The sequence below is a fragment of the Nuphar pumila genome, chromosome 2 (assembly GCF_984573655.1).
Source record: "Nuphar pumila chromosome 2, dmNupPumi1.hap1.1, whole genome shotgun sequence".
NCBI classification, from domain to species: Eukaryota; Viridiplantae; Streptophyta; class Magnoliopsida; order Nymphaeales; family Nymphaeaceae; genus Nuphar; species Nuphar pumila.
Window position 1 is genome coordinate 63,653,615 of NC_143250.1, and position 26,305 is coordinate 63,679,919.

The window sequence follows — 26,305 nt, forward strand, 5'->3', positions numbered from 1 at the left end:
CATATGAAAACTTTCAACTATAAATATGAGTGCATTTTATACTCAAAACAACTTCAATTCAATCAATTTGAATCATTTATTCTTTGTTTTTCACTCATATTCATTTTCTCACTCACTTGATATTTTTACTTTAGTTTTTCACTCAAATTCCTTTGAGAGATAGTGAATTCGTGAGTAGAGTATTTCAACATCCTTAAAAGCCAATTGCATCTCATTTGCATTCAAAAGAAGGGCTCATAGGTTGTATTGTAAGTTGTTACTTATTTTCTGTAAAAGGAAGGACTCCTTGGTTTAAAGGAGTTGTTTGCTTTCAGTAGGGTTGTTACTGAAAGTGAGACCGGATTTGGTCTGTGTATGATCTTGTAGTTACACAAGGTTGATAGTGGAAATCTCAAGTGGGTTTTGCTTGGGGACTGGATGTAGGTCGGGAAAGACCGAACCAGGATAAATTCTTGTGTTCCTTTGTGTGTTTGCTTTTCAAATTGCAAAATACATTAATATTCTGCAGACAATTTTTAAAAGCACTATTCACCCACCCTCTAGTGCTCGTTGCCTCGATCCTACTGCACTTTCAATAGGTTCACTTGGAAACAACATAAGTTCGCTTGGAACAACATCGGTTCGGCTAAGAACAACATCAGTTCAAATGAGAACAACATCGGTTCGCTTAGGAACAACATAGGTTCAATTAAGAACGCCATGGGTTCAATTAAGAACCACATAGGTTCACTTAAGAATGACATAGGTTTGACTAAGAACAACATAGGTTCGCTTGGAACAACATTGGTTCAATTAAGAACAACATAGGTTCAATTAAGAACAACATGGGTTCAACTAAGAACGACATCAGTTAAATTAAGAACAACATAGGTTCAGTTAAGAACAACATAGGTTCGCTTAGAACAATATTGGTTCAACTAAAAATGACATAGGTTCAATTAAGAACAACTTAGGTTCGCTTAGAACAAAAAATTTGAGAAAAGGAATCAGTACGAGGACTGGGTTTTAAAAATGGGTTCGATCTAAGATCGACAATTTTGGAAATGGCCCAATATTGGGACTAGGTTTTAAAACAGGATTAATGAAAATAGTTCTCAATAAAATGAGCTCGATCCACAGATTGGATTTGAGAAAGACTGGTTTTGCACAAGATTCGACTCGCATGCTGAATTTGGTAAAAGGACCAACACGAAGCTGGATTTTGGAAGGAAGAAAATTTGAGTCAAAACTCAAGTCGTCAAAGGAAAACTAGACGAATTGGATTTGAAAGAAAATTAAAGTCAAAACTCAGATCTTCTAGACCAATTCTTGAATCAGAAAGACGGTTCGAGTAGGGACTCGAATCTTCAAAGAAAAACTAAACAAATTGGATTTGAAAGAAAATTTGAGTCGGGACTCGATTCTTCTAGACCAATTCTTGAATTTGAAGGAAAGAAAATTCAAGTCGGAACTCAAATTTCGAATGAATAACTAGACCAATTAGGAAGTGGGGTTTGAAAATTGGCTTGAAAGCTGAATTTTGAAAGCTCGATCAGTGAGAAGACTGGATTTTGGAATGGTTCGACCAGTGTGAAACTGGATTTTGAAAATAAAATTAACCCGACGGTTAATTTTGACATGACCAGCAAAAATGGTTTCACCAAAAGATTCAACCCGCAGGTCGACTTTGAAAAAGGCTGATGTTTTAAAAGTGCTTGTTGATTATGATTGAAGATTTTCAATCTTCACCCTCAGGATGACTCGGACAACTGTCGGAGCTCAGAATTTATCCCTTATCTTGAATGGGTAAGAATTTGATGCAAATGGATGAATGCAAATAAATGAAAAATGCAGATGAATGCAGACACATGCGAATGAATGCAAATAGATGGTAAAAGATTTTGTTTGATCTTACCTGCATACAGGAGTTTTGAAGTGAAGGCAAATTTTCAAAAAAATGCCCCAATGCAACTGGGGAGTAAGATTTCGGAACAAGGATAAATAATTGATATTTGAAGAGTGCTCTATGAAGGTAACTGACTTCTTGATCGATTCGGGAGGCATTCTGAAATGGGTCAATCCTCACAAGAAGACATTTTGTAATGAAGAAGAAAGTGAGGAAACTTGATACTTTCATTGATTGAGTCAAATTGATGACAATGACTAAGTACTTTTAGGGATTAACAAAAGGATGCAAAAGACTGGGTCTGTCTTGTCCATACAAGATGACTGAAATAAGGAAGAAAACAAGAAAAATTTGGCATTGTCATTCTTCTGAGTGGTTCAGGAAAGGCTTGGTCATGACGGTCGGTTGTTCTTCTCCTTTGTCTTTCACCAAATTATTCTTGTCAATGCAGTCTTGGACAATGTTCTTAAGGATGAAGCAGTTCTCTGTGTCGTGCCCTACTGCTCGGTGAGACTTGCAAAACCGTTCTTTGAATCTGCCCATAATTGTTGGGGGATCAACAACTTTAGGCAAACAAATCATATCTCTCGTGAGCATATATTTCAGAATACTCTCGAGTGTCTGGTACAGAGGGGCGAACTTGCGGTCAGTACTCCAGTTCTTGCGCTTCAACTTTTCCTGATCTTTCTCTTTATGCTGGGGACTAGATTGGAGAGGCTTTTCCTTTTGGCCTTTGAATCCCTCTGAATTGTTATCACGATTATTCTTGTTGCCTTTGTTATTATTGGCAGAAAGAGTGAAGTGAGTATTTTTCTTTGCATCTTGACTACTTTTTGCGATGGTAATGCCCTCATAGACCCCATTCTTTATCCCCGTCTCAAGCCATTCGGCTCGTTCTATTAATTCGATAAAGGATCGTGCTGGGGAGGTATAGATCAGGCCCCTTAGAGGTTGGGAGAAATTATTTAGGATCACTGACAATTCATGCCCTTCTGATATCAGATTCCTCATTCGATTGCAAGTGGATCTTCATCTGTGAATGAAGTATTTGGTCTTTTCGTCCTCTTTCTGCTTGAGGTTGTAGAGATGACTGAGGGTTGGTAAGGCTTCAGTATTGAATAAAAACCGCTCAGTGAAAAGATTGACCACCTTATCGAATTCCTTCAACTCAATGGCATTAATATGCTCCAAATATCATTTGGCAGTGATACCCTCCAAACTGCGGGGAAACAAAGGAATAGAGCTCGATTATTCCTTTTGAACTTGGAACACTCTGCAAAGAATATAGCGAGATGTGCTTTATGATCACCAGAACCATCAAACTTGATAAAATTTTGGGGGAGATTATCGAGACTGTCATCCCCTTCTAATCTATCATAAAAGTCTTCACTCGTGAAGACCTTCTTTCCCTTATCACGAGCTTGCAAATCCTTGACCATTTCGACCACGTCTTTGAGTTGTGGCTGATCAGGATCAGTAACAGACTGATCCTTGGATTTATAGGTCGACCCTTGCCCCTGAGTCGACTTTCAAAGTACCTATTGAATCTCATGTTTTTCATCGATGTTACCCACTGATTCGGCTTCGTCAAAGGTGTCTTCATGGTGACTGCTTTTTTGAGATCTTCATATGCTTTTTCATTGTCTGACCCTTAGCCTTTTTCTTGGCTTTGCCTGAACTAGCCCCTGTTTGCTCAGTCAATATCTTTTTCATCATTTTCTGAAATAATGCCTACATCTGAGGATCAACATCATCATTGCCTTGCTGGTTCTGATCTCTGGGAGACTGTGGAGAGGTCATTTTTTGTTCAGATGCGAAAGAGTGATCAATATGCTGGATGGATGCATTTTTTTTGCCAGACCTTGTCTGAACCATGTAGGATTGTAAATGCTCTCTGTAGAATAAAAGGGCAATTAGCTTGGAAGAATGGCTTTAGGATAAAACAAATAGGGGAAAAATATTTGATGAGAGTTAGTTTGACAATTTGAAGGATATCCCATTACCAGTGATTGGGTTATCGCTGAAATCATGACAATTTTATTATTGTTTTTTGTAAAAGAGATAAACAACTAAAATATGCCTTGTTACCTAGGCGATGTCGTCAAACCATGATAGAATGAGAATTGTCGAAGAAAAATAATTTAATAATAAACTTGACAAAGAGGGGGTGGACAAACAATCTGCCACCACTCATGGTAATCAGAAGACACTCGAGGACCAAAAAAAACAGTGAGGGTAATAAAAGAATCCCAACTATGCTTTGGCAGAATGGTATGTTCCGGACCACTGAGCAGACTTCAGATCAAATTTTGGCACAATGTCTGAAAATAATTGAGCTTCAATACGCTTCTGTCTCTGAGAGAACTGCCTAACACATTGCTCTGGTTGGTAATAAACTGAGAAGAAAGGTTCAAGTATTTTGAATCGCTTGCCATATGCATAAGTGTACCGAGAGGTGACTCCTGACGGTTGAAGTAGTCCCATACAATTTCCTCTTCATGAAGGCTCTCGATCAAGAATCTGTACCGAGAAGTGGGCAATGTCTTCTTGTTGTTATATCTGAATGAGCTGGCTCGAGTTGGTATGTGCCAAAGGAACCAAGACTGTAGTGCATAGATGCACCCTTCTACTAAGATAGAATCTTTAAGCACAAAACAGGTCAATCTGTGGTATAAGAAGGTAAGTGCGGCCATGGCAATCGAGAGACAACTGGTCTGTCAATTTTTCCATCTTCGTAAAAGTTGTACTATTCTGATGTTCACGTAGTTTTGTTCGTCCTGAAAGAAGGCTAGCCCTACGGTACAGAAGATCATTGCATGTTGAATCCTTTCTCGCGCTGCTCGGGATAAAGAGTCGACTTCTTCAAATGCTTCATACTGTTGGTATAGCTCAAACAAGTCAACATCTTGGCTCTCATATGCCTCTATCAGTGGCCAGGATTTGCGTCCAGTCATCCGGGCTAAAGCATCTCGGGGATCAAGTCCCTTGACGTTGATCAGAAATTGTTGCTCTAATGGATCCTCTGGCTGACCAGCTGGCTCAGGCAGACCCATGATATCTAAAAATTTGTCTAATAGTAAAGTCATCTCTCCCCACGGGAACCAAAAGGTACAAGTACGCGGATTCCACCGCTCTGCTAAGGCTTGAATCAAATTGCCATTGATAATCTGATGTTCCACTGATGATGTCAGTTCCAATCCGCAATCACTTAGATGGTCTGGGAACATACGGAAGAAGTTCTTAAGCAAAGATTAGTACCATCGGGTAATGAAAGATCTGTTGTTCAGAGTCCGATGATCAGGGAGACCTTGTTGTACCTCATAAGAGATATGACCCTTAGGAAAAACTGAATCAAGCTGACTGGATGCCATCAAGATAGGCTGTAAAATAAAGAAGAAGGACAAGACTTGAAGAGTATACACGATTTTTTGAAAAAATTACAGGCAGAATAAAAACAAAGCTGGAAATTTGAGATTTAGAGGAACGGAAGGATAGGAAATCGCCTAGAGTTTTGAAGAAAATATAAGGGATTTATGAAAAATTGTCTAGGGTTTGAGAAGATAAAAGGGAATGTTAGAAAATAAAAAAATAGAGGATTTTGAAAATCATTCAGTATTTTTAGAAAAATTATGAAAAATATGAGAAAATAAAGAGAATAAAGGGAAATAACCAAAGTATATTCAATCACATCCTGTACAAACAAGTATGCACATACAACATTCCCTAAAAGCTAACTCTAGATGCATAAATTTTGAAATAATTTTAGGACCCTAACCCTAACTCTAAAGCTCAGATCATCTGTGTCCAATCATGTTATGCCGATATACTCAAGTCGAGGCTCGATGTACATGGCATAAAAATATTTTCTCCGGTTCTAGGCTCATGTTTTCCAACATCCTTGAGCGCTTGCCGATATACTTTGGACTATGGCCCTCGGTACGTGGCAGGGGGGATCAACCCAAATAGGTGGCTCAGTTGTAAGGCTTTGTCCCGAACTATGGTTCTGGAAGAAAGCCCAGTAACGTGGTGGCCAGGTAAAAGTAGGTGGGGTTGTTTTTAAAATATGATCAACATGCAAAAAAATAGAAGGCTCTAATGACCTAAAGAAGTATAATTTAAAAAAATTATGAGAAAAAAACATTATTTTCGATCAAATCCTAGATTGGGGAGGATTGTATTTGACCTAAGTCTAAGTGAGCATGAATAATGCCTCCTCAATCGGTCATACCAAACCATGCCTAAGTCTACTTGCTTTCATGTCAACTGGGTTTGATTCTAGGCTCCTAGGTGCACATGAAATAGAGCTGACATTGTAGAATCACGATTTTGACAAATTAAATAGAGCAAGGCACAAGATTGATCAGGCGAAGACAGGTCCCATCACGGTTGTCAAACCTCATTGCAAAATTTTACTTTTGCAAGTCAAACTGACCTTTGAAAAAGATTTTGAAAATAACTCGCCTCCGTTTTAAAATGCAAGATAATTCTGAAGAATAGGACTCGCCTATCTATACGAGGTTCAATCGTTCCTGGTGCCATAACCAGGGGTAATCGAACCAAAGATCAATCAAGTGTTTTGCTTTGCTCAACTCTCTAAATCGATGTTCTATTTCTTAAATGCATAAAGAATCAGGCATGTGATATGAAATTCTGAAAAATGCAGATTGAAAACACGATGTATGCTTCAAATATTGGAAAATACTTGAAAAAAAGAGGACACTTTGAAATTTGTGAATTGCATTTGGAAAACATTTTGAAGGAAAAGGAAAATCGATTTCTGAAGAAATGGAGATCTTTTGAGAAAATTGAATTTTGGAGAAAGACTTAGAGATTTTGAGAAACTCGATTTCTGAGATTGAAAAACATTAAAAGGTATGGGCGTGTGGCCCTATGAAACTATGTTCATGATGCAATCTAACCTAGATGAATGAATGAATGCAACTTGAGAAAATATTTTTTAAAGAACTTTATGGAAAATCATTGATAAAAAGGATTTTTGTACCTTCTAGAATTTAGATGAAATAAATTCTTTACATATCCCTAACTATGACCATGAATACGTATTGAATGTATCTCATTTGATTTTTAAAGGGAAAAATACTTAGAAAAGTTTTGAAAAAATGCAATGATTTCTGAAGATAACCTAAGAGTGTAGGTTGTTTGTGGCTTACAAAAAGATGATAAATCTAGGTTTTGTTCGTATTATGACTATGACCACAAATACGAAACCCATCGAGTTTATCAACTCCTTAGAAGTTAGTGCACGTGCCATTCATATAGAGCGTGGTGGATGCATGAATCATCATCCATCACACATTAACATTATTAAAAAAAATAAACCATATACAATGCAACCCTATTCTATGCAGGAAATTAAGTTCTTATTCCATTTTTTTTACAATTTACATCAATAATAAATTGAAATAAAGAAAATAAAAATAAAGAAAATACGGTCTTGAGTGTCCCTGCAAAACAAAAAAACTTGTTAGTGAAAATATGTTAGCTTTTCTAGATTTATCCAATAATATTTGAAAATTACTGAATTTATCTAGATATAAGCCTTTTTTCATGTTTCCCTGAGATAAACATAATAAGACATAAATTGAAGAAATAATAAAGATAAAAAATTTGAAATTCTGAATTTGGATAAAAATGACAAAAATACCCCTGAAAACAAGACTATGGCCTTGAAATAAGGGTTTTCAAAAAAGATTTTGGTAAAACATTGAATTTAGGGCACAAATGGATTCAAATCAAAGCCAAATTAGGTATGAAGTATCCTAGCATAATTATAAACATGATCAAACCCTAAAAATATAAAACGTTTTATAAAAAATTGAAATATCACAAAAATAGTAGTTTTTGCCAGTATTTTACTTGAACCGGGACTCCGTGGTGTTTTCATAATTTAGATAAATAATATATCAAATAAATTAAAAAATCTATAAAAATCGACATGGATAGTTATGATAACTCTAAAATTAAATTGTATTAAAAAATATTTTTGATATTATTTTAATACGAAAATTGAATAAAACCCTAAAATACGTGATTTTGCCTGCGGGAGCATACCTGTCACAGTGTCAGACCCAAATCGGGTATCAAATCATCATGGAAATTCGTAAAAATTTACAAAGAGGTACTAGACAAAAAAACATAGATTTTCCTTTTTACAGATTGGAAAAATCATCTTCGGTTAGGGAGATATCGCTCCGGCAATATACAATTGATTCTGGCTTATGTGTAACGAGTTGAAATAAATACATCCGGTTTCGGGTACAGAGAAATATAGCAAATCATGTTAAAAAATTATAAAATTTTCTTAGATGATAGTAGATACACAGATGAAAACACTTCTTTTTATGGATCATCGATCGGATCTCCGATGAGGGAGATACAATCCACACAAGTTGATCTAGGGTTTAGACAATGCATAACGAGCTCTGTAAAACCGATTTTACTTTATGACAAAGGAAAAATAACAAACATATGCATAAATTTTAAAAACTTTACAGGAAATACTAGATATGATAATGAAGACACTGCAACTTACGGATTGTCAATCGAATCTCTGATGAGAGAGATATCGCCTTGGCAAGTTGTTCTTGAATCTACGTAGCGATTTCATGGTTTAAAAAACAGGGTTAGGTTTTCGATTTTTTTGATAGGGTTACAAAATTCAAAATAATTCAATTTTTTTTTACAATAAATCACTGACATATTCACAGTTTAATCCTAAAAAAATCAGATTTTTTTTTGTTAGAAACTCGAACATAAAATAACACTGTTCTCGCGTGCTCGAGATTGAGAATCGCATATCATCGATAAAACTTGAAAAATCCTAATCTAAATGTGAAAAATAATAAAAAAAACATGCAAATAATATCATGAATTTAGATTTGATTGCTTGAATGAGTAAAATAAACATTAATATGATAAAAAAAATCAGGGAATACACGGTTAGAATTTGATTTAGCTTTCGAAAAGAGAGATTCGACCAATTAAACGGGCGAATCTCAACTTTTTATTGGCTTAAACATGAAAAATGATATTTCCAACGATCTCAATGGATTATAATCATGAAAAATTCCCTCAAACAACATTAGATCACGTTCTTGAATCGATTTTAAGGTTCTTGAATGAAAGCTAAGCTTGAATCCAACAAATAAGGGGCGATAATGGTGAAATACATGAAAAACTTGTAATAAACTTAATAAAATAATTAAAATAAATAAATAAAATCTACCTTGGGTTGCTGCAACAATGAAGAAAGGCTGGATAAGGAGAGGACCATGAAAATCTGGAGAGGAAAAAAAGAAAAAGAAAAAAAACCTTGACCCTCCCCCTAGAGTCCCTATTTATAGGTTTTCAAGCATTGATTAGGGAGAGTCCTAATTGTTTTAAAATTTTCTTAATTAACTTAATTAGGAGGGTGTCTGAAAGTGAACAAGGAGAATTTGGGGTGTTTATAGTCGGAAGACGAAGAAAGTTTACCAAAAAGTTGTTGCAACCTCGTCGAAATGCTCCAAGATGAAATGTTCAATAATCACCACAAGAAAAGAGGAAAAAGGGTTAGGGTTCTAAAGGAAAAAAGGTTTGAAGGTAAGAACATTTAGAAAATTGCATTCACACTTTAAAATAAGTTCACAACACATTTGTAAATGTTAGATAGACATTTGCAGATGTACATTTAGACTTTATGTGAGTTTTTTAATTAAAGGAGGTTTACACGAAGGTCATGACTTCTATAAATGTGTGACGCAAACCTGCAATAATAAAACATGCGAAGGTAAGGACATTCATAATATATTTTGCAAATTGCAGATACATTTACGAACGTACGTTTAGATTTTATGTGAGTTTTTAGTTAAAAGTGGTTTGCATAATATATGTGCGATAGTCATGATGTTCGCAAATATGTAGTGCAAACTTGCCAAACTCGAATAAGAAAACATCAGACATTTATGGAGGTTGAACATACATTTGCAGACATACGCAATGATTTTACACGAGCTTTTAGTTAAAGGAAGTTCATATGCTAAGCTGAAACTTTTAAATTCTAGAAGGTTCACATTTGGGCTTGTGAATCTTAGTAGACCTGTGCTTTTCATATGTAAATCTCCTATGTTGGGATTCAAATTAGCCGTGTTCACAAATATTTTATGTGAATTTCATCAGGTTCGCAAAGTGTTTATGTGAATCTCCTTTTTATTGAGATGTTGCGACCTTCGAAAGGTGTATGTATCTATAACGTGAATATCAACAGGTTTGCTTGTGTAAAAATATCTTAAAATAGTCAAGAATCAAAAATTTGGTCATGAGAAGAATTTCGGCAAATCGTGAGACATTTTTAAATTGCACCATTTTACAATGATAGTAGTTCTACTGAGTCAACCAATATGTGGGTCATGCATGAAAAATTAAGTTTTGTCCTTATGCTAAATGTAAGCTGAACACTTAAAAAATGTTCATGATTAAAACAGTTAAAAACAATAATATTAGCAAATCATTGGCATGGTAATACTAGAGAGAGAGAGGGAGAGTTTTGCGGATGTTCTTTCTATCAATTGATCATTTAATCTAAGACCCATTTCATTAGCAGATCATAGCCTATCAAGTAAAAGAGAAAAACTCAATGAGACTAAGAGAACAATGGTGATGTAGGCTAACATGAGCAGTACACTTGTGAAGAGTGGCAGTTTCGGTAGTACCAAGAGCATCATAAATCACATTGGGGTAGGGTCATGTGCCAGGCTGAAGGCTCAGGTTCGAATCCCTCTGCCACATGGGGTTCTTGGGCTTAAGAGATATCTGGTAGGGTTCCCACTAACCCTAGCTTGCCTTTAAAAAATAAATAAATACCATCATAAAGCAATTAATTATCCAGCCGAACGAATTACTTACACAAACCTTTTGGTTAATGCATGAATCATAAATTGCTTAGCTGGGACAGGTGTTGGGCAATGAATGGTTGACTTGCAATTACTAATTTATTTAGCATTATCATTTGGGTGGTGCGATGCATGTTGGCCTGTAGTTTTCTTGCCCAACTAATCTTACGTGCTGGGCACATGTATTTAAATTCCTTTAATCAATAAAAATTATTTTTTTGATATTTTAATAATAGTTTTAATTAAAATATTAAAATAATATCCATACATCACGTCAAGGATATGGCGGACTCGTGTCACCCTTTAAACACACTCTAAATGACGTGTCATTGAAAGAAAAAGATCTGAACAATATGGCTTATGGATGCCATTATTGATGATTGCTAATTTGAGCTGACGTTTACATGGAATGTCAACCTCGGGTGATGGTTAAATTAATCGAAATTAGGGGTGTCAACAGGGATGGGAGTGGACCAGGAAAATGGGGCCCGCCCCGTTTGGACTGGCGATGGAGGACATGAAACGGGGATGAAAGTTGAAATCAAAACACATGTGGGGATGGAGGCGGGGGTGGACTTACATTTTTCTCCACCCTGCCTCATCCTCGATCCCCACCTTGCACCACTCCACCCACTACAACAAAGCAGTAGATTAGCGACGACCACATTCCGTCGCTAATCCGTCGCTAACGATGTTAGCGACGGATTAGCGACAACGCGGCGACAGTATGCTTACGTCGCGAATATTTCGACGCTAACTGGCGACGGAATAATTCCGTCGCCAAGTCCGTCGCTAATTGCGACGGAATAACGAGCGCTATATTCCGTCGCCAATCCGCCGGTACTAAACGGCGACCACGGCGTGGCGACGGATTTAATTCCGTCGCTAAGGCGTCGCTAGATTAATATGAATAGCGACGGAATCATCCGTCGCAAAAACGAAAAAAAATCAAAAAAAAATTATTTAAAAATTAATTACCGAGAACTGTACAATTTATATTTCCTGTACAATTTATATTTCCTGTAAATAAAAAACAAACCACACAAAAAAATTCATATAACAAGTATCTATAATAATTAATCGTTCCACCTTAAAACTAAGAAGTTTAATTATTTACAATTCAACAATTACAATTAGGAAAAATAAAAAAAATAGAACTTCTTCAACACAGTCCTCTAATCATCGCCAAGATTTTGTGCGTCTTCTTGTTCATTGTCTTTATCTGTCCCTTCAGCTCCACTACCCTGATTATCGCTAGCAGCCTACACAAGAAAAGAACAGTCAGTATTGATAAACAAAATATAATGAAATAAATTACACACTATATGTGATTCTATCATGTGCTCATGTGTGATCTAAGGCAATAAAAAAACTCTATATGTGATTCTATCATGCTCATATGTGTGCTAAGGCAGTCAAAAAATTGAATATGTGATTATAGCATGTTCATATGTGTTCTAAGGCATATAAAAAAACTCTATATGTGATTCTACCATGCTCAGATGTGCTTTAAGGCAGGCAAAAAACTATATATGTGATTCGATCATGCTCGTATGTGTGCTAAGGCAGTAAAAAAATTGAATATGTGAATATAGCATGCTCATATGTGCTCTAAGGCAGGCAAAGCCAAAAATTTTATATGTGATTCTATCATAAATGATATATAACATGTTCATATGTGTTCTAAGGCAGTTAAAAAACTCTATATGTTATTATAGCATGTTCATATGTGTGCTAAGGCAGTCAAAAAACAGAATATGTGATTATAATATGCTCATATGTGTTCTTAGGCAGTAAAAAAACTGAATATGTGATTATAGCATGCTTATGTGTTCTAATGCAATCAAAAAAACTTTATATGTGATTCTATCATGCTCATATGTGTTCTAAGACAGACAAAAAGTTAAATATATATATATGTGATTCTATCATGCTCATATGTGTGCTAAGGCAGTAAAAAAATTGAATATGTGATTATAGCATGTTCATATGTGTTCTAAGGCATCTAGAAAAACTCTATATGTGATTCTACCATGCTCAGATGTGCTTTAAGACAGTCAAAAAAACTATATATGTGATTATACCTGAGAGGGACCTGGAATCGAAGATCCTCTATCCTGAACAGCGGCCTTGATCTCATTTCGGAGAAAGGGGGCGACGGTGTATTGGAAGTAGTTATTCAGTGATTCATTAATGATCTCGCGTACATCATCACCGGAAAGAATAGTCAGCTGCTTGGAGCTTATGTCGGCGCAAGAAGTTGGTGAGCCGTAACTGGAAGAACCAATAACTGGTGAAGTGTTCATATTACTCCCAAACCCGAACACGCGACCTTTTTTGGGTTCACCTGCTGCAGTCACCCATGCTGTAGGATCAAATGATGGATGCTGAGTAGCGTCTTCGCCATATCGCTCTACCATTTGTTGCTCATATGCCTCCTACAAAATAATGTTTAAAGTATTCATTAATAATTAATGATAACATTATGATGACTTGCATATATATTGCAATGATTATTAATAGAATTAATACATACCGTTGTCGTTCTCGCCTTCTCTGATACGAAGACTCCCGTGGTCTTCCGTTTATGTGTTTCTACAAACACATCCTTATATGGTACACTGCCTCCTTTTTCTGCTTCCTGCGAAGTTAAATGACAAAAGATTTAGTACACAAATTTGCAACTATACTTATAAAATTAATATTATATATTGATGAGTTACCATTTTCTTTAGGTGGCTCCCAAATGTCTTAGATCCACCTGTGTGTAGATGGGCTTCGGGCATCTTCGATCGATTTTGTGAAGCCTTCGCAGAGCGATTTTTAAATGCATCTCCCGCCCACATATCGCACATTTCATCCCAGTAATCTCTCCTGATAGTAATAGGACCATGGCCCTTCCACAGTAATGGATCATCTACTACGCCAGATGTTTTTTTGCTGCAGTCTTCATAGTGTGCAGCATGTCTGCAAATCGATTGGCAGCCACCTTCTGAAACACATTAACTATGAGGAACAACTGTATACCATGAATGAGGACCACAATCTGTCTAATACCTCCTTTGGGTACTCTTTCCATTGAGCAACTGGTCCTGGTAGATGTTGAAGAAGTGAATTCCTAATCTCCCGTACTACTTCTTGTGGCTCAAACCTCGTGCTGCACATGAATTGTTACACAGTAAATATCAATATAAAATATTTAAAAGATATGCAATAATTGAAAACAAAATATTTACGGTCGATTATCGATATACACTATTCGAATGAGTCTTCTTGTGCCAGCCTGAGAAGACCCTGTTTCCTGTGTTGGCTGTTGACTTGTGCGATCAACTGGTGTAGGTGGGTCGTGTACAGGCGCAACATCATCTGTAAAAAAATACACACCAAGTTCTCAGAATGTGCATTTGAACTAATCAAGCATCTAATTAGTTATATGATATACCTATCACAGGAGCCCGTGAAGATGAAGGTTGAGCCTGGCTACTACTGGATGAGCGACCACTATAACCTCCACGAACCATATTCTAACAAATAACATATGTCATACAAAACATTCAAATAATTCACATCAAGTATTACAATGCATTCAAGTCATTCACATCAAGCATTGCAATGCATTCAAATAATTCAAATCATTGACATCAAGTATTGCACTAATTCAAATCATTCGTTAATTGCATAAATTATAATACATTCAGATAATTGAAATCATTCACATCAAGTATTACAATGCATTCGAATCATTCGTATCAAGTATTACAATACATTGAAATAAAATTTTTAATCATTCACACCAAGTATTGCAATACAACTCACATCAAGTATTACAATGCATTTAAATAGAGGTTTGTAGTATAAGATTTTGCTCACTAGCTTGAGAATTCTTCCTCGTCACTAGTTTGACTTTCTTCTTCTTCTTCTTCTTCTTCTTCTTCTTCTTCTTCTTCTTCATTGTTTGCCCATCCACTTGGTACATCATTTGGATCACATTCCTCTATGAATGTTTCATCAGCCAATGGAGATATGACATGCATATCATGCGCAACATCGTGACCATAAGCGAAGTCACAGACATCATCTGATTGATAGTAATCATTGTCTTCAGCTAACTCATCTTCTTGTAACTGATCATACTCGGGGTATAGTTTGGATTTCACCTTGCAAACTGCCCACCATTCATTTCTATCTGACTTTTTTATACTCGGATATGAAGTATAATAAACTTGTTGAGCTTGCGAGGCTAATATGAATGGTTCATATGTTCCAAACCTGGATTTATGATTCACCTCCACAATGCCTGAAGCTTTGTCGAGTCTTGTTGCAGTTGGATCAAACCAATGACACTTGAATACCGTAACCCTGTTATTCATGCCTAAGTAAGTCAACTCCATTATTTCCTCTATAACACCGTAGTAATCATGTTCATTTTCACCGTAGCTGCTACCCTTGACACACGCGCCACTATTTATCGTTGATTTGTTTATACCGTAGTCTTTTGTATGGAATCGATAACCATTTACGATATACCCGTTGTAGCATTGCACAACTTTGGTCGGACCATTTTCTAAATCACATATTCCTTGATCTTTAACATCACCATGGCGAACCTACGCACAGACATAAACAATTATTGTGATCACGATCAATTAAGTAACTTAGTGTTGTTTATAAGTACAAAATTTATGTTAGCTTCTTTACCAACTGTTTCAACCACTCCACAAACTTAGTTTCACGTTCTTTTTGTACTTCTGCATTAGTGAGATGTGAAACTTTGCTTTGCAACTCCAGATCAAATCGTCTGCAAACCACAAATACTTATATTACCGAGCCATGTATCCACATATAGAACATAAAAGGATTTATAATTGAGTTGCATATACATATACTTACTCGATGTATGGGTCGATCGCTGAACAATTAAAAAGAATATAGATGTGTGCTGCATCTTGCTCTCGATCTGTCAATAGCCTTGATCGGCAACTACCAAATGCATGCCCAAGTCGTTGAAATATCGACAGCTTGTCAGCTACAGTTACTTGTTCTCCATCATCGTTACGGGGCGGGCATGTGTAACGTGTTGAAATATGAGGTTCGAAGTACATAGATGAGAAATTTGAAATCTCTTCTAAAGTGTACGCCTCACAAATAGAGCCTTCTACTCTTGCTTTATTACGAACCTTTTTTTTTAGGTCGAACATGCATCTGACAAGAATATACATTTCAAATTTTAAATATCTGTCATTAAAGAGACAAATATAAAAAAACATATACCTTTCAAATGGGTACATCCATCGATATTGCACAGGGCCACCAACCCTTAGTTCATATGGCAAATGTATGATCAAATGTTCCATAACATCGAAAAATGCTGGCGTAAATATCTTTTCTAACAGACAAACAGTGGTGATGACAGAGTCCTCGAGATTCTTTACATCTGATACAATGACCTCCGATGCGCACAATGTTCTGAAAAATCCGCTCAACTCAGACAATACCCCCCATATAGGTTTGTCTAACATATCATGGAATGCTAGGGGTATCAATCGTTGCATAAAGATATGACAATCATGGCTCTTCAACCCATATAACTGTCCATCGTCAATCTTCACAGCCCGAGCAATGTTAGAGACATATCCATCTGGAAATCTCAGTTGTCTCAACCATTGACATACATGTTTTATTTGATCAGGTCCGAGCACGTACTTCGCCTTTGGTTTCAGTACTTTGCCATTATACTCTTTGAGTTCCAATTCTGGTCTTTTACATATTAATTTTAAATCCATACGGGCCTTCGGATTATCCTTCGTTTTTCCTTTAATATTCATTACTGTATTGAACACATTATCAAACACATTTTTCTCTACATGCATCACATCCAAATTATGTCGTATCAATAGGGTCGGCCAATACGGTAGTTCCCAAAAAATAGATTTTTTTGTCCAATTGTGTTCCTTCCCAAATCCACGGAAGGGTGTAGGACTGCGGGCATCTGTTAATACATCTGGAAAGTATCGCAATCTTCTTAAAATCTCTATGCCAGACAATCTTGAGGATGGACCTTCCATTTCAGTTGTGCCTGCTGTAAATGCATTCTTTTGACGTCGGAACGGATGATCGCTGGGTAGAAATCGACGATGGCAATCAAACCAGCAAGGCTTCCTTCCATGCCTCAATCTAAAAGCTTTGGAATCCTCCATGCAGTACGGACAAGCCAACCTCCCATGTGTGCTCCAACCAGATAACATACCATATGCAGGGAAGTCACTGATTGTCCATAGAACAGCGGCCTTCATGTTGAAATTTTGTTTTTTGTGGGCATCATACGTGGTAACACCGTCATCCCACAGTACTTTTAATTCATCAATCAATGGCCTTAGATATACATCAAGATTTTGGCCAGGTGAGGTCGGACCAGGGATCAACAGAGACAAGAAAAGATTTGGACGTTTCATACACAAGCTTGGTGGAAGGTTGTATGGAGTTACAAATACTGGCCAGCATGAGTATGGAGTTGATCTACCCCCAAATGGATTAAATCCATCTGTACATAGACCGAGTCTAACATTTCGCACTTCCATTGCGAAGTTCTGATGAGTACGATCAAAGTGCTTCCAAGCTTCAGCGTCAACAGGATGCGTGATCTTGTTTTCATCGTGTTGAACTTTATTTGCATGCCATCTCATGTGTTTAGCTGTCTTTGAAGACATATACAATCGCTGCAATCTAGGAGTGATAGGAAAGTAGCGGAGCGACTTGTATGAAACTTCCTTTGATCTCGTGCTACCATTGCCTCTTGTCTTTGGCTTGAACCGAGGATGCCCACATGACGGGCATGATATGTCATTTTCCTGCTCCTTGAAATACAACATGCAGTGATTTGGACAAGCATCAATCTTTTTGTAACCCATACCTAGAGCGTTGACCATAACTTTCGCACGATAGAAATTTTGTGGCAATTTCTCATCTTTAGGCAACATACTCTTCACAATCATGCACAAACGGTCAAAACATGATTGACTCAAATTATACTCGGACTTCAAATTCATTAGTTGAAGAACTGCAGACAAGATAGTGTGACTCTCACAACCGTTCCAAAGTGGCTCATCAGCATCTTTAAGTAAATCATAAAATCTACTAGCTGCATCGTTTGGTGATTCTTCATCTACGACAGTTCTTACATCACTAGAACTCATAGCAGAACCCAGTTTTGTTCCTGCAGCATCAAATATCAAATTCGTATATGGATTATCGTGCACCACATTCACCCGTGCATCAAAATCGTTTCTAAATTCTTCTCCATGAAACGCCCAGTTCTGATAATCACTCACAAAACCCTTCCTGTATAGGTGATGTCTAACGCCATGAGGTTCTACAAATCGATTATTCTTACAAATCTTGCAGGGACACCTAATCCGACCTGTGGGATCTACCGTACTGACACTCGCCGTTGCAAATTCAATAAAACTATCGACACCATCCATATATTCATGCGATAACTCATTGTTCACTATCCTACGGTACATCCATTCACGGTTTGCAGTCATTCTGTCGTATGATGTTACGAATAGTATCCTAACAAATTAAAAAAAAAACAATCAGAATGCGACGATGAAGAAAATATCAAATTTATCATGCAATATACTATGTCAAACAATAACAAGAATTTTGATGCATGCATTGATAACTTAATATTTTCATGTGCAAACTATTAATGACATGATACAATCATTTGAAGCATGCTTTTATTATAAAATTTCACATGGAAGTCAAAATCAAATTGAAAGTAACTACATGCAAGCATGGATACAATTACATCAAACATTGCAATACATCATAATCATTCATATCAAATAAATGACAAACATGTACCTGCAGCAAAAACACTTCAATATCTCACTAACTACTATCATGCTTAGCATGGACTCCGTACTCCAAAAATAAGAACACTTCCATATTTCTACATTAAAATCATGCTCAGCATGATCTCCGAACTCCAACAAAGCAGTCCTAGATATCAACAACTAAGTGAGTGTGTGAACAATAAAGTGCTGCATTCAATAAATTAAATAACATGTGATACGTTTGCATCACTTACTCACCACGGGTATTTACCCGATTTGCATTGTTTTTGTCATTTACTTACCACAGGTGGCCGAGCACGAGTTGGTTCCGTTGAAAAATCTGCACAAAAAGAAAACAAATTAAGTAACAAACTAACTAATCATGAAACAAGATGAAACACTAACTAAAAAAATTAAAACAAATTAAAACAACTCTAACTAATTGAAAGAAGAGAAAAGAAAAATAGTATATATGTTAAGCCAAATCTAACTAGAAGATGCTAATTTAACAAACCAGCTATAACATGTTGAACCAGTCGACTAACATAAAGTCATAGACAATTTCTAATCTGAACTACTTAGCAAAGGAATAGTAAATCAATCAATTAGTTTACTAGAAAAGATGTGAACTCCGTTTAACCACCACTATCATAAAGAATTCAAACAGCCCTAATCTAACTAACTGATTGTGAGAACATTAAATACCAATCTATCTAAGAAAAATATAATTATAAAAGACTAATAGATTGAAATACTCTAACTAACCAGATTTCAAGAAAACAAATTGAAGTAAAACTAACTACCAGTAGACATTAACAAACTAACAAATTGAACAACATGGACAACTTGTATATATACATTACAAAAAAAAATTCAACTTAAAATCCATATGGACAACATATATGCAAACTACACTTAAAACCATATGGACATCTTATATACACATATTACAATTTTTTTTTCAAGCTAATCACATGGACAACATAGGGATCACATAATAACTTTTTTTTTTTTTAAAAAGAGATCACATGGGGCAGCATAGGTATCCATAACAAAAATTCTTTTCAAAACAGATCACATAGGCAACGTAGGTATCTCATAACAAATTTTTTTTCTTCAAACAAACACATAGGCAATATAGTATTCCTACTAAAGATTTTTTTTTCAAACTGATTTACATAGGCAGCATATGCATTAAAAAACAGATTTTTTTGAAACCAATTCACATAGACAGCATAATATATCTCATAACAGATTGTTTTTTTCAAAAGCAATACACATCGGCAGCATGTTATTCCTACTACAGATTTTATTTTTCAAACGATTCATATAGGCAGCATAGGCATTCAAAAACAGAATTTTTTTTTTGACAAGTCACTTAGGCAGCATAACGCAGGGGGTCGACCCCCCCTGCCGGAAAGCACGGCAGGGGGTTAAACCCCCTGCCTTTCCGGCAGGGAAGGGGGTTAAACCCCCTGCCGGAAAGGCAGTTCCGGCATGGGGGGTTGACCCCCTGCCGTGCCTCTACGGCAGGGGGGTCGACCCCCCATGCGTTTCCGGCAGGGGGTCGACCCCCCATGCCTTTCCGGCAGGGGGTCGACCCCCCCTGCCGGAAACGCAGGGGGTCGACCCCCCCTGCCGGAAAGCACGGCAGGGGGTTAAACCCCCTGCGTTTCCGGCAGGGAAGGGGCGTACCCCCTGCGTTTAGAAAAAGAAGAAGAAGAAGAAGAAGAAGAAGAATATTACCTGCGCTTCGCCGGACGGTGGCGGGAGGTTGACGGGGAGCGGCAGCTGGCGAGCGCCGGCTGGCAAGCGGTGGACGGGGAGCGGCGGCTGGCGAGCGGCGGTGGCCGGACGGTGGCGAGAGCCGACGGGCGGCGGGAGGGAGCAATACAGCGAAACAGGGAAAAGAGAAAGAGGGATGGGATTAGGGATTTACGCGACATTTAGCGACGGCTTAGCGACGGAATTTTTCTGTCGCTAAGCCGTCGCGAAACCAAAATACCAAAAAAGCGACGGAATATATTTTGTCGCTACTCCGTCCTTAATTAGCGACGGATTAGCGACGACAGAGTTCCCTCTCTAAATCCGTCGCTAAAATGGTGTTCTTGTAATAAAAAGTAGCGACAAAAACATGCAGTCGCTAATCCGTCGCTAAGTAGCGACAGATTAGCGATAAAAGTCGTTTCCTCGCTAATCCGTCGCAAATTAGCGACAGATTCTATCTCTAGCTAATCTGTCGCTAAGTAGCGACGGGAAAAATCCGTCGCTAATTAACAATTTTCTTGTAGTGACCCCATCTCCCCGATCCTTCTTTAGAGATGGCAGTGGACCAAGGAGAAATGGGGCCCCACCCCACCTCGCCCCGTTTGGACCGGGGATGGAGGATGTGAACCGGGGATTAAGGTTAAAATCAAAACCCTTGCGGGGATGGAGGTGGGGACGAAGGGTAGGATTTTGAGACGGAACGGGGGTGTAGACCTTGTCCCCCGCCCCGATCCACTGCCACCCTAGGTGTCAATAGGTCGGGTTTGTCTCAGACCCGACCCGTACCAAACCCTATAGGGTCGGGATTTGGTGATAAATAAGAAAAGGCCACCATTAGAATCCAGATTGGAATTGAAGGGTCCGATTAATATATGGAGCCAGGTATGGTTTGTGAAATTTCATATCAAACCCGGGGCCAACCTGAGTTCTAATTAAGATCCACAAATTTTCAATATAAAAATAATAAAAATATTATTTTATGGAATATGGTTCGGATCTGGTTCATGTAATCTTTATAGGATCTGGATATGATTTCTCTTATGATGGGTTTGATTAAACCCATGTTCGAACCCGGTACCATAATCTCAAATCCAGATTGGGTCTAGTCTTACCTGAGTCTAAACCAAACCTGACCCATTGACACTTCCTAATCGAAATATAAGAATCTTCTCCAATTTAGCTTTTTGAAGGAAGCTTGAACAAGGCATGGAGAGTAGTGACCCTACAGTTTTAAATGCTAATTAGAAATGTCAATGAGATTGCTCTCTAACTAGGTGAGATTATGCATTCCTTGCTTTTACTTATCATGTCAATTATGGGGCCTTTTAGAAAATGCACCACCACTAGGAATCTCCTTTAATCTAACATTTCTTCAGAGGGAGACCGGAACAATTGTGTAAGCCAAGGATATTTCTTTTGTGTTTCATGGCACAAGTTTCATACCTTATGATTATGTTTGGATAAAAGGCTTACTTTTCCATAGTCAATTCTTTCTACTCAAAACCATCATTGTTTTCTTACAACTATTAGAGGCTATGAAACATGTCCTGTTAATAACGTGATGCATGAGCGAAGCAGGGTCCATAAAGATTTATTTGGATCTAATTTCATTGAAGCTTTTTTATTTGAATTTTTTACATAAAATTAGATCTTTTTATGTAATGGATCCGTCCCATATCCAAAGTAGACCTAGGGTTTATAGTGTTTCCCTATAAATAGTCAGTATATATATATATATATATATATAAAGAGAGAGAGAGAGAGTTGATAAATTAAATTCTTATTTTCATTGAGTTTATGCAATTCTTTTCAGTATTTTTTGTTTTTCTTGGTTTTTGTGCATAAAGGTAAGGTAACATAGTTCTATCATAAATCGGGCCCTCCCTATTTACATCATAATGCATGCCAATTAATACAATTATTGTGGGCTTAAAAGGAAAGCAAATGTAACTTCAATAACCTGAACGAGATATGACTTTTTTTTTTTGAAGAATCTTCTTTTTTTTTTATTTCTAGGAAAAACTGCCTCGCTCACTTGCAAGCTCATTGGGTGTAAAAACCCCGGGTCCCTCTTGACCACCAAGAAATACACCTAGTTTTGCTTGCAAGCAAAGCCAGTGTGTGTGTGTGTGTGAACAAGAACCAGAAAATGCATCAATTTGCTCTTTTAACCATGTCCATAAATTCAGTTCCTGATCCTTAAGTTTGGGAATTTATTTTGGTGTGATTAATTTTTTCAGGTTCTTGGTAAGCTTGTACGGCCTAGTTGAAAATCGATTCTGTTATCATAAGATTACTTTGAGCATTTCTATGAAAGTAAGAAATTCTAATTTATCAAGTTATTTCTGGATTTCCATTAACATGCAAGAGTAGTAAAGCACCAAGAGCCAACACCCTTTTGGGAAATTAAAGAACATGAAAGTTTTGGATATTTCAATACCTTGATATCTTGAGCAGGATCGCTGAGTATTGTATTGTTGTGAAATCTTAATCGTCACAACTCATCCTACGGCCTCCTAACTTTATGTCTGGCCAACAAATCCACATGATTAGGCAGGGGGCCAACGGCTAGGCCAAATATTTAAGTAGTTTTGTGAATGGGATCCAGTTTGAACTTCAGAACTTATTAACAAGATCCAAATCCAAATACATGTTATTCAGCTCCTGAGCCGGTAATTGGATGCTTTTTCTCTTTATGGGTCATAGTAATTAGGTTAATCCCAGCAAATCTTTTAAGTTCTAGATTTTTTATTCAGATATGGATCCGAATCCAATTGGATCTGATTATCCAGTCCAGGTAGTTGGCGAGGATGTAGGGGGTTGACCACAAATACTCTTAATTCTTTACATGAAAAAGAAATTTATCAGCAGCTGATGTTAGCTGCATTTGTTTTTTCCACATAATTGGATCCGGATGAAACGAAATTGAACCAAACTCAACCTCAATCCAACCCACGCACAATCTCATGATGGGCAGGCATTAAGGAATACAACCAATGGGTCCTTATAAATGATGGATCATTTCTATTGTCTGGGGACGAAAACAGGTCACATATGCATCTGGTCATGCTTGACCTGCCTCTGTATTTGACATTGAAAAATGAATCCAGATCTGACTTGGATCTCAAAGTGGATTCTCAAATAGGCAAGAGCAATTGATTTCCATGTGGAAAATGCAAAAAAAGGTCTGGTTAGCATCCGACCATATCTGGTTGTCCAACCCTGACATGGATGTTACTAGAACCCACCACATTTACTTTTAACCAGACTTGGATTAAAAAATATACTACCTGGATCCAACAAGACGAAATGAGATCCGGTTCATAAGTCCGATTTATTTTTATTCCTTTTATTCTCAACTAGGTGGACTGTAGTTCTAGGTTAATAACGTTCCCAGTAACTGAATATTTACTAAACATTGAAACATCAACACTACAAGCTTTCATAGCTCAGTTGGTTAGAGCACCCGTTTAGTAAGCGGGAGGTCTTGAGTTCAAATCTCAATGAAAGCACATATTGGTTTTCTTTTCCGCTTTTTTTGTATTCGCTTCCCTTTTCTTTACCCCTAGAAAAAAAGAAAAACAACTGACCACACATAACCTCCGTTACGTGTTATCATCTCATTAGATCTCTTTGTAGTTCTTATGGCCAGTTTTACATCTCGTGAAAACTACGAAATTTGGCACAAACAGGGAGCATCAAAGGAAAATCAGTTGTCGTCTTTGCTGGGTGATCAACCTCCCAAAGTTTATAGCCCCTCATTTTTCTACCCAACTTAACCCATTATTAAGAGGGTGCCTGAATTATCCTTGAGAATCAAGATAATCTGGGATATTGAGATTTTGAGGTATAGTCCAAAATCCCAGCTTTTCCAGTCCTTAGCTAAGTTAATGAGGGTGGTTTGGATCTTTACCAGTTTGTTTGTTAGTAGTCATGCATCCAGTGAAGGCCAATCAGGTGACATGCATGTAGGGTTGATAGACGTGCTGAATGAACCAAGCCTGGCTCATTCTTGTTGCAAGCCAAGCCGAGTTTCCAGCTCATTATAATGAGCCCACGTTAAACTAACCGAGTTAGATCTGGCTTGTTTATAGAAAAAATACATTGTTTTAGAGCTGGGAAAAATAAGATTACAAAATATACGTGTAAAATATATTTAAATTACGTTTCTTACTACATAAAGGATAAAGGGGGAGGGTTGCGGTAGGCCTGTGACAGCCAGCATAAAAACTGTCATATCCTATGAAAATGAACCAATATGAGAATTTCGTTGGGGCGTTCCCTACTGAACGACGCGTTGTACTCTCTAGGCCCGGAGGCAGTGATAAATGTGCAAGGGTTGCTAGGTCGTCGCCCAGAAGCGACGCGTCACACCGGCGCCCGGGTGTGGTGTCAAATAGGCAAGGGTTCCCTCACTTTGTTGGACGGGTGGGGGTAAAGAAGTTAGTCCAAGACCATAAAATTAGGTTAGCCACTTGGAACATAGGGTCTTTAACTGGTAAGTTGGTAGAGTTAGTAGATGTTATGTGTAGGAGAAAGATTGATATTTTATGTCTTCAAGAGACCAAATGGGTAGGTGAAAAAGCTAAAGTGATAGAACCTTGGGGATATAAGATTTGGTATACAGGAATAAATAGGAATAGGAATGGAGTAGGGATTGTTATGAGTCGTCAGTTTATAGATAATGTAGTTGAGGTCCGTAGGAAGGGTGATAGAATTTTACTTATTAAATTAGTATTAGGTACGGATATTATTAATATTATTAGTGTTTATGCACCTCAAGTAGGTTTAGATGATTCCATTAAGCATCAATTTTGGGAAGATTTAGATGGAGTAGTACAAGAGACATCTTATGGAGAAAAGCTTTTCATCGGCGGTGACCTTAATGGACATGTAGGCATTAGTAGGGATGGATTTGAGAATATCCATGGAGGCTATGGTATAGGAGAAAGAAATGAAAGTGGAGAAAGGATTTTAGATTTTTGTTTGTCCTATGATATGATCTTAGCAAACACTTGGTTTAGGAAGAGGGAGTCTCACCTAGTAACATTTAAAAGTGGGGTTAATACGAGTCAGATAGATTTTTTCCTACTTAGAAAGAGAGATAGGGGTTGTTGCATCGATTGTAAGGTTATACCAGGAGAAAGTGTAGCTACACAACATAGAGTCTTAATTTTAGATCTTAGAATTAGACAATGCCGCAAAAGGGATAGACATAGGATAGATCCTAGAATTAAGTGGTGGGCACTGAAAGGAGCTAAACAAGGAATGTTTGTAGAGCAGGTAGTTAAGGAAGTTGATTGGTGTCTCGAGGAGGATTCAGAATCAATGTGGAATAAGATAGCGGGTGGTATGAGAAAAGTAGCTAAGGAGGTATTGGGTGAGTCTAAAGGCGGTGCACCACTAGGTAAGGATACATCATGGTGGAACGAGGATGTCAAATTAGCTATTAAGGTTAAAAGAGAGTGTTATAGAAATCTAAGTAAGAGTCGTGATAATGAGAATTTGGAGAAGTATATGATAGCAAAGAAGGAAGCTAAAAAAGTTGTTCGAAACGCGAGGGCTAAGGTATATAAGGAGGTTTATAACAAGTTGGATACCAAAGAAGGCGAGAAGGATATTTATAGGCTTGCAAAGATGAGAGATAGGAAATCGAAGGATTTGGGTATGGTTAGATGTATCAAAGATGAAACGCAAAGGGTTTTAGTCAAAGATGAGGAGATTAAGGAGAGATGGAAAGATTGTTTTGATAAGCTATTTAATGATAGTCATGATCAAGATCTTGGAGACTTCTCCATTCCTTTTCATGAGATAAATCGTGACTTCATGCGCAAGATTCAAAAGAAAGAAATTGCAGAGGCTTTGAAGAAAATGAAATCAAGAAGGGCAGTTGGCCCAGATGGTATACCTATCGAGGCTTG

General features: G+C 37.4%; 1 protein-coding gene and 1 non-coding gene across 2 annotated transcripts; one reads left to right on the forward strand and one right to left on the reverse strand.

Annotated features, from left to right (window-relative positions):
* Positions 1-11,710: 11,710 nt before the first annotated feature.
* Positions 11,711-13,091, reverse strand: LOC149845581 (uncharacterized). The gene is made up of 2 exons (XM_089997671.1): positions 12,861-13,091; positions 11,711-12,038 (listed from the first exon to the last, which is right to left on the reverse strand). The coding sequence occupies exons 1-2, from the start codon at positions 13,080-13,082 to the stop codon at positions 11,952-11,954; spliced, it is 309 nt and encodes a 102-aa protein (XP_089853797.1). The 5' UTR covers positions 13,083-13,091; the 3' UTR covers positions 11,711-11,951.
* Positions 13,092-23,822: 10,731 nt separating this feature from the next.
* TRNAT-AGU (transfer RNA threonine (anticodon AGU)) lies at positions 23,823-23,896 on the forward strand. Its single transcript has one exon. It is a non-coding gene; the product is annotated as a tRNA-Thr (tRNA).
* The last annotated feature ends 2,409 nt before the right edge of the window (positions 23,897-26,305 follow it).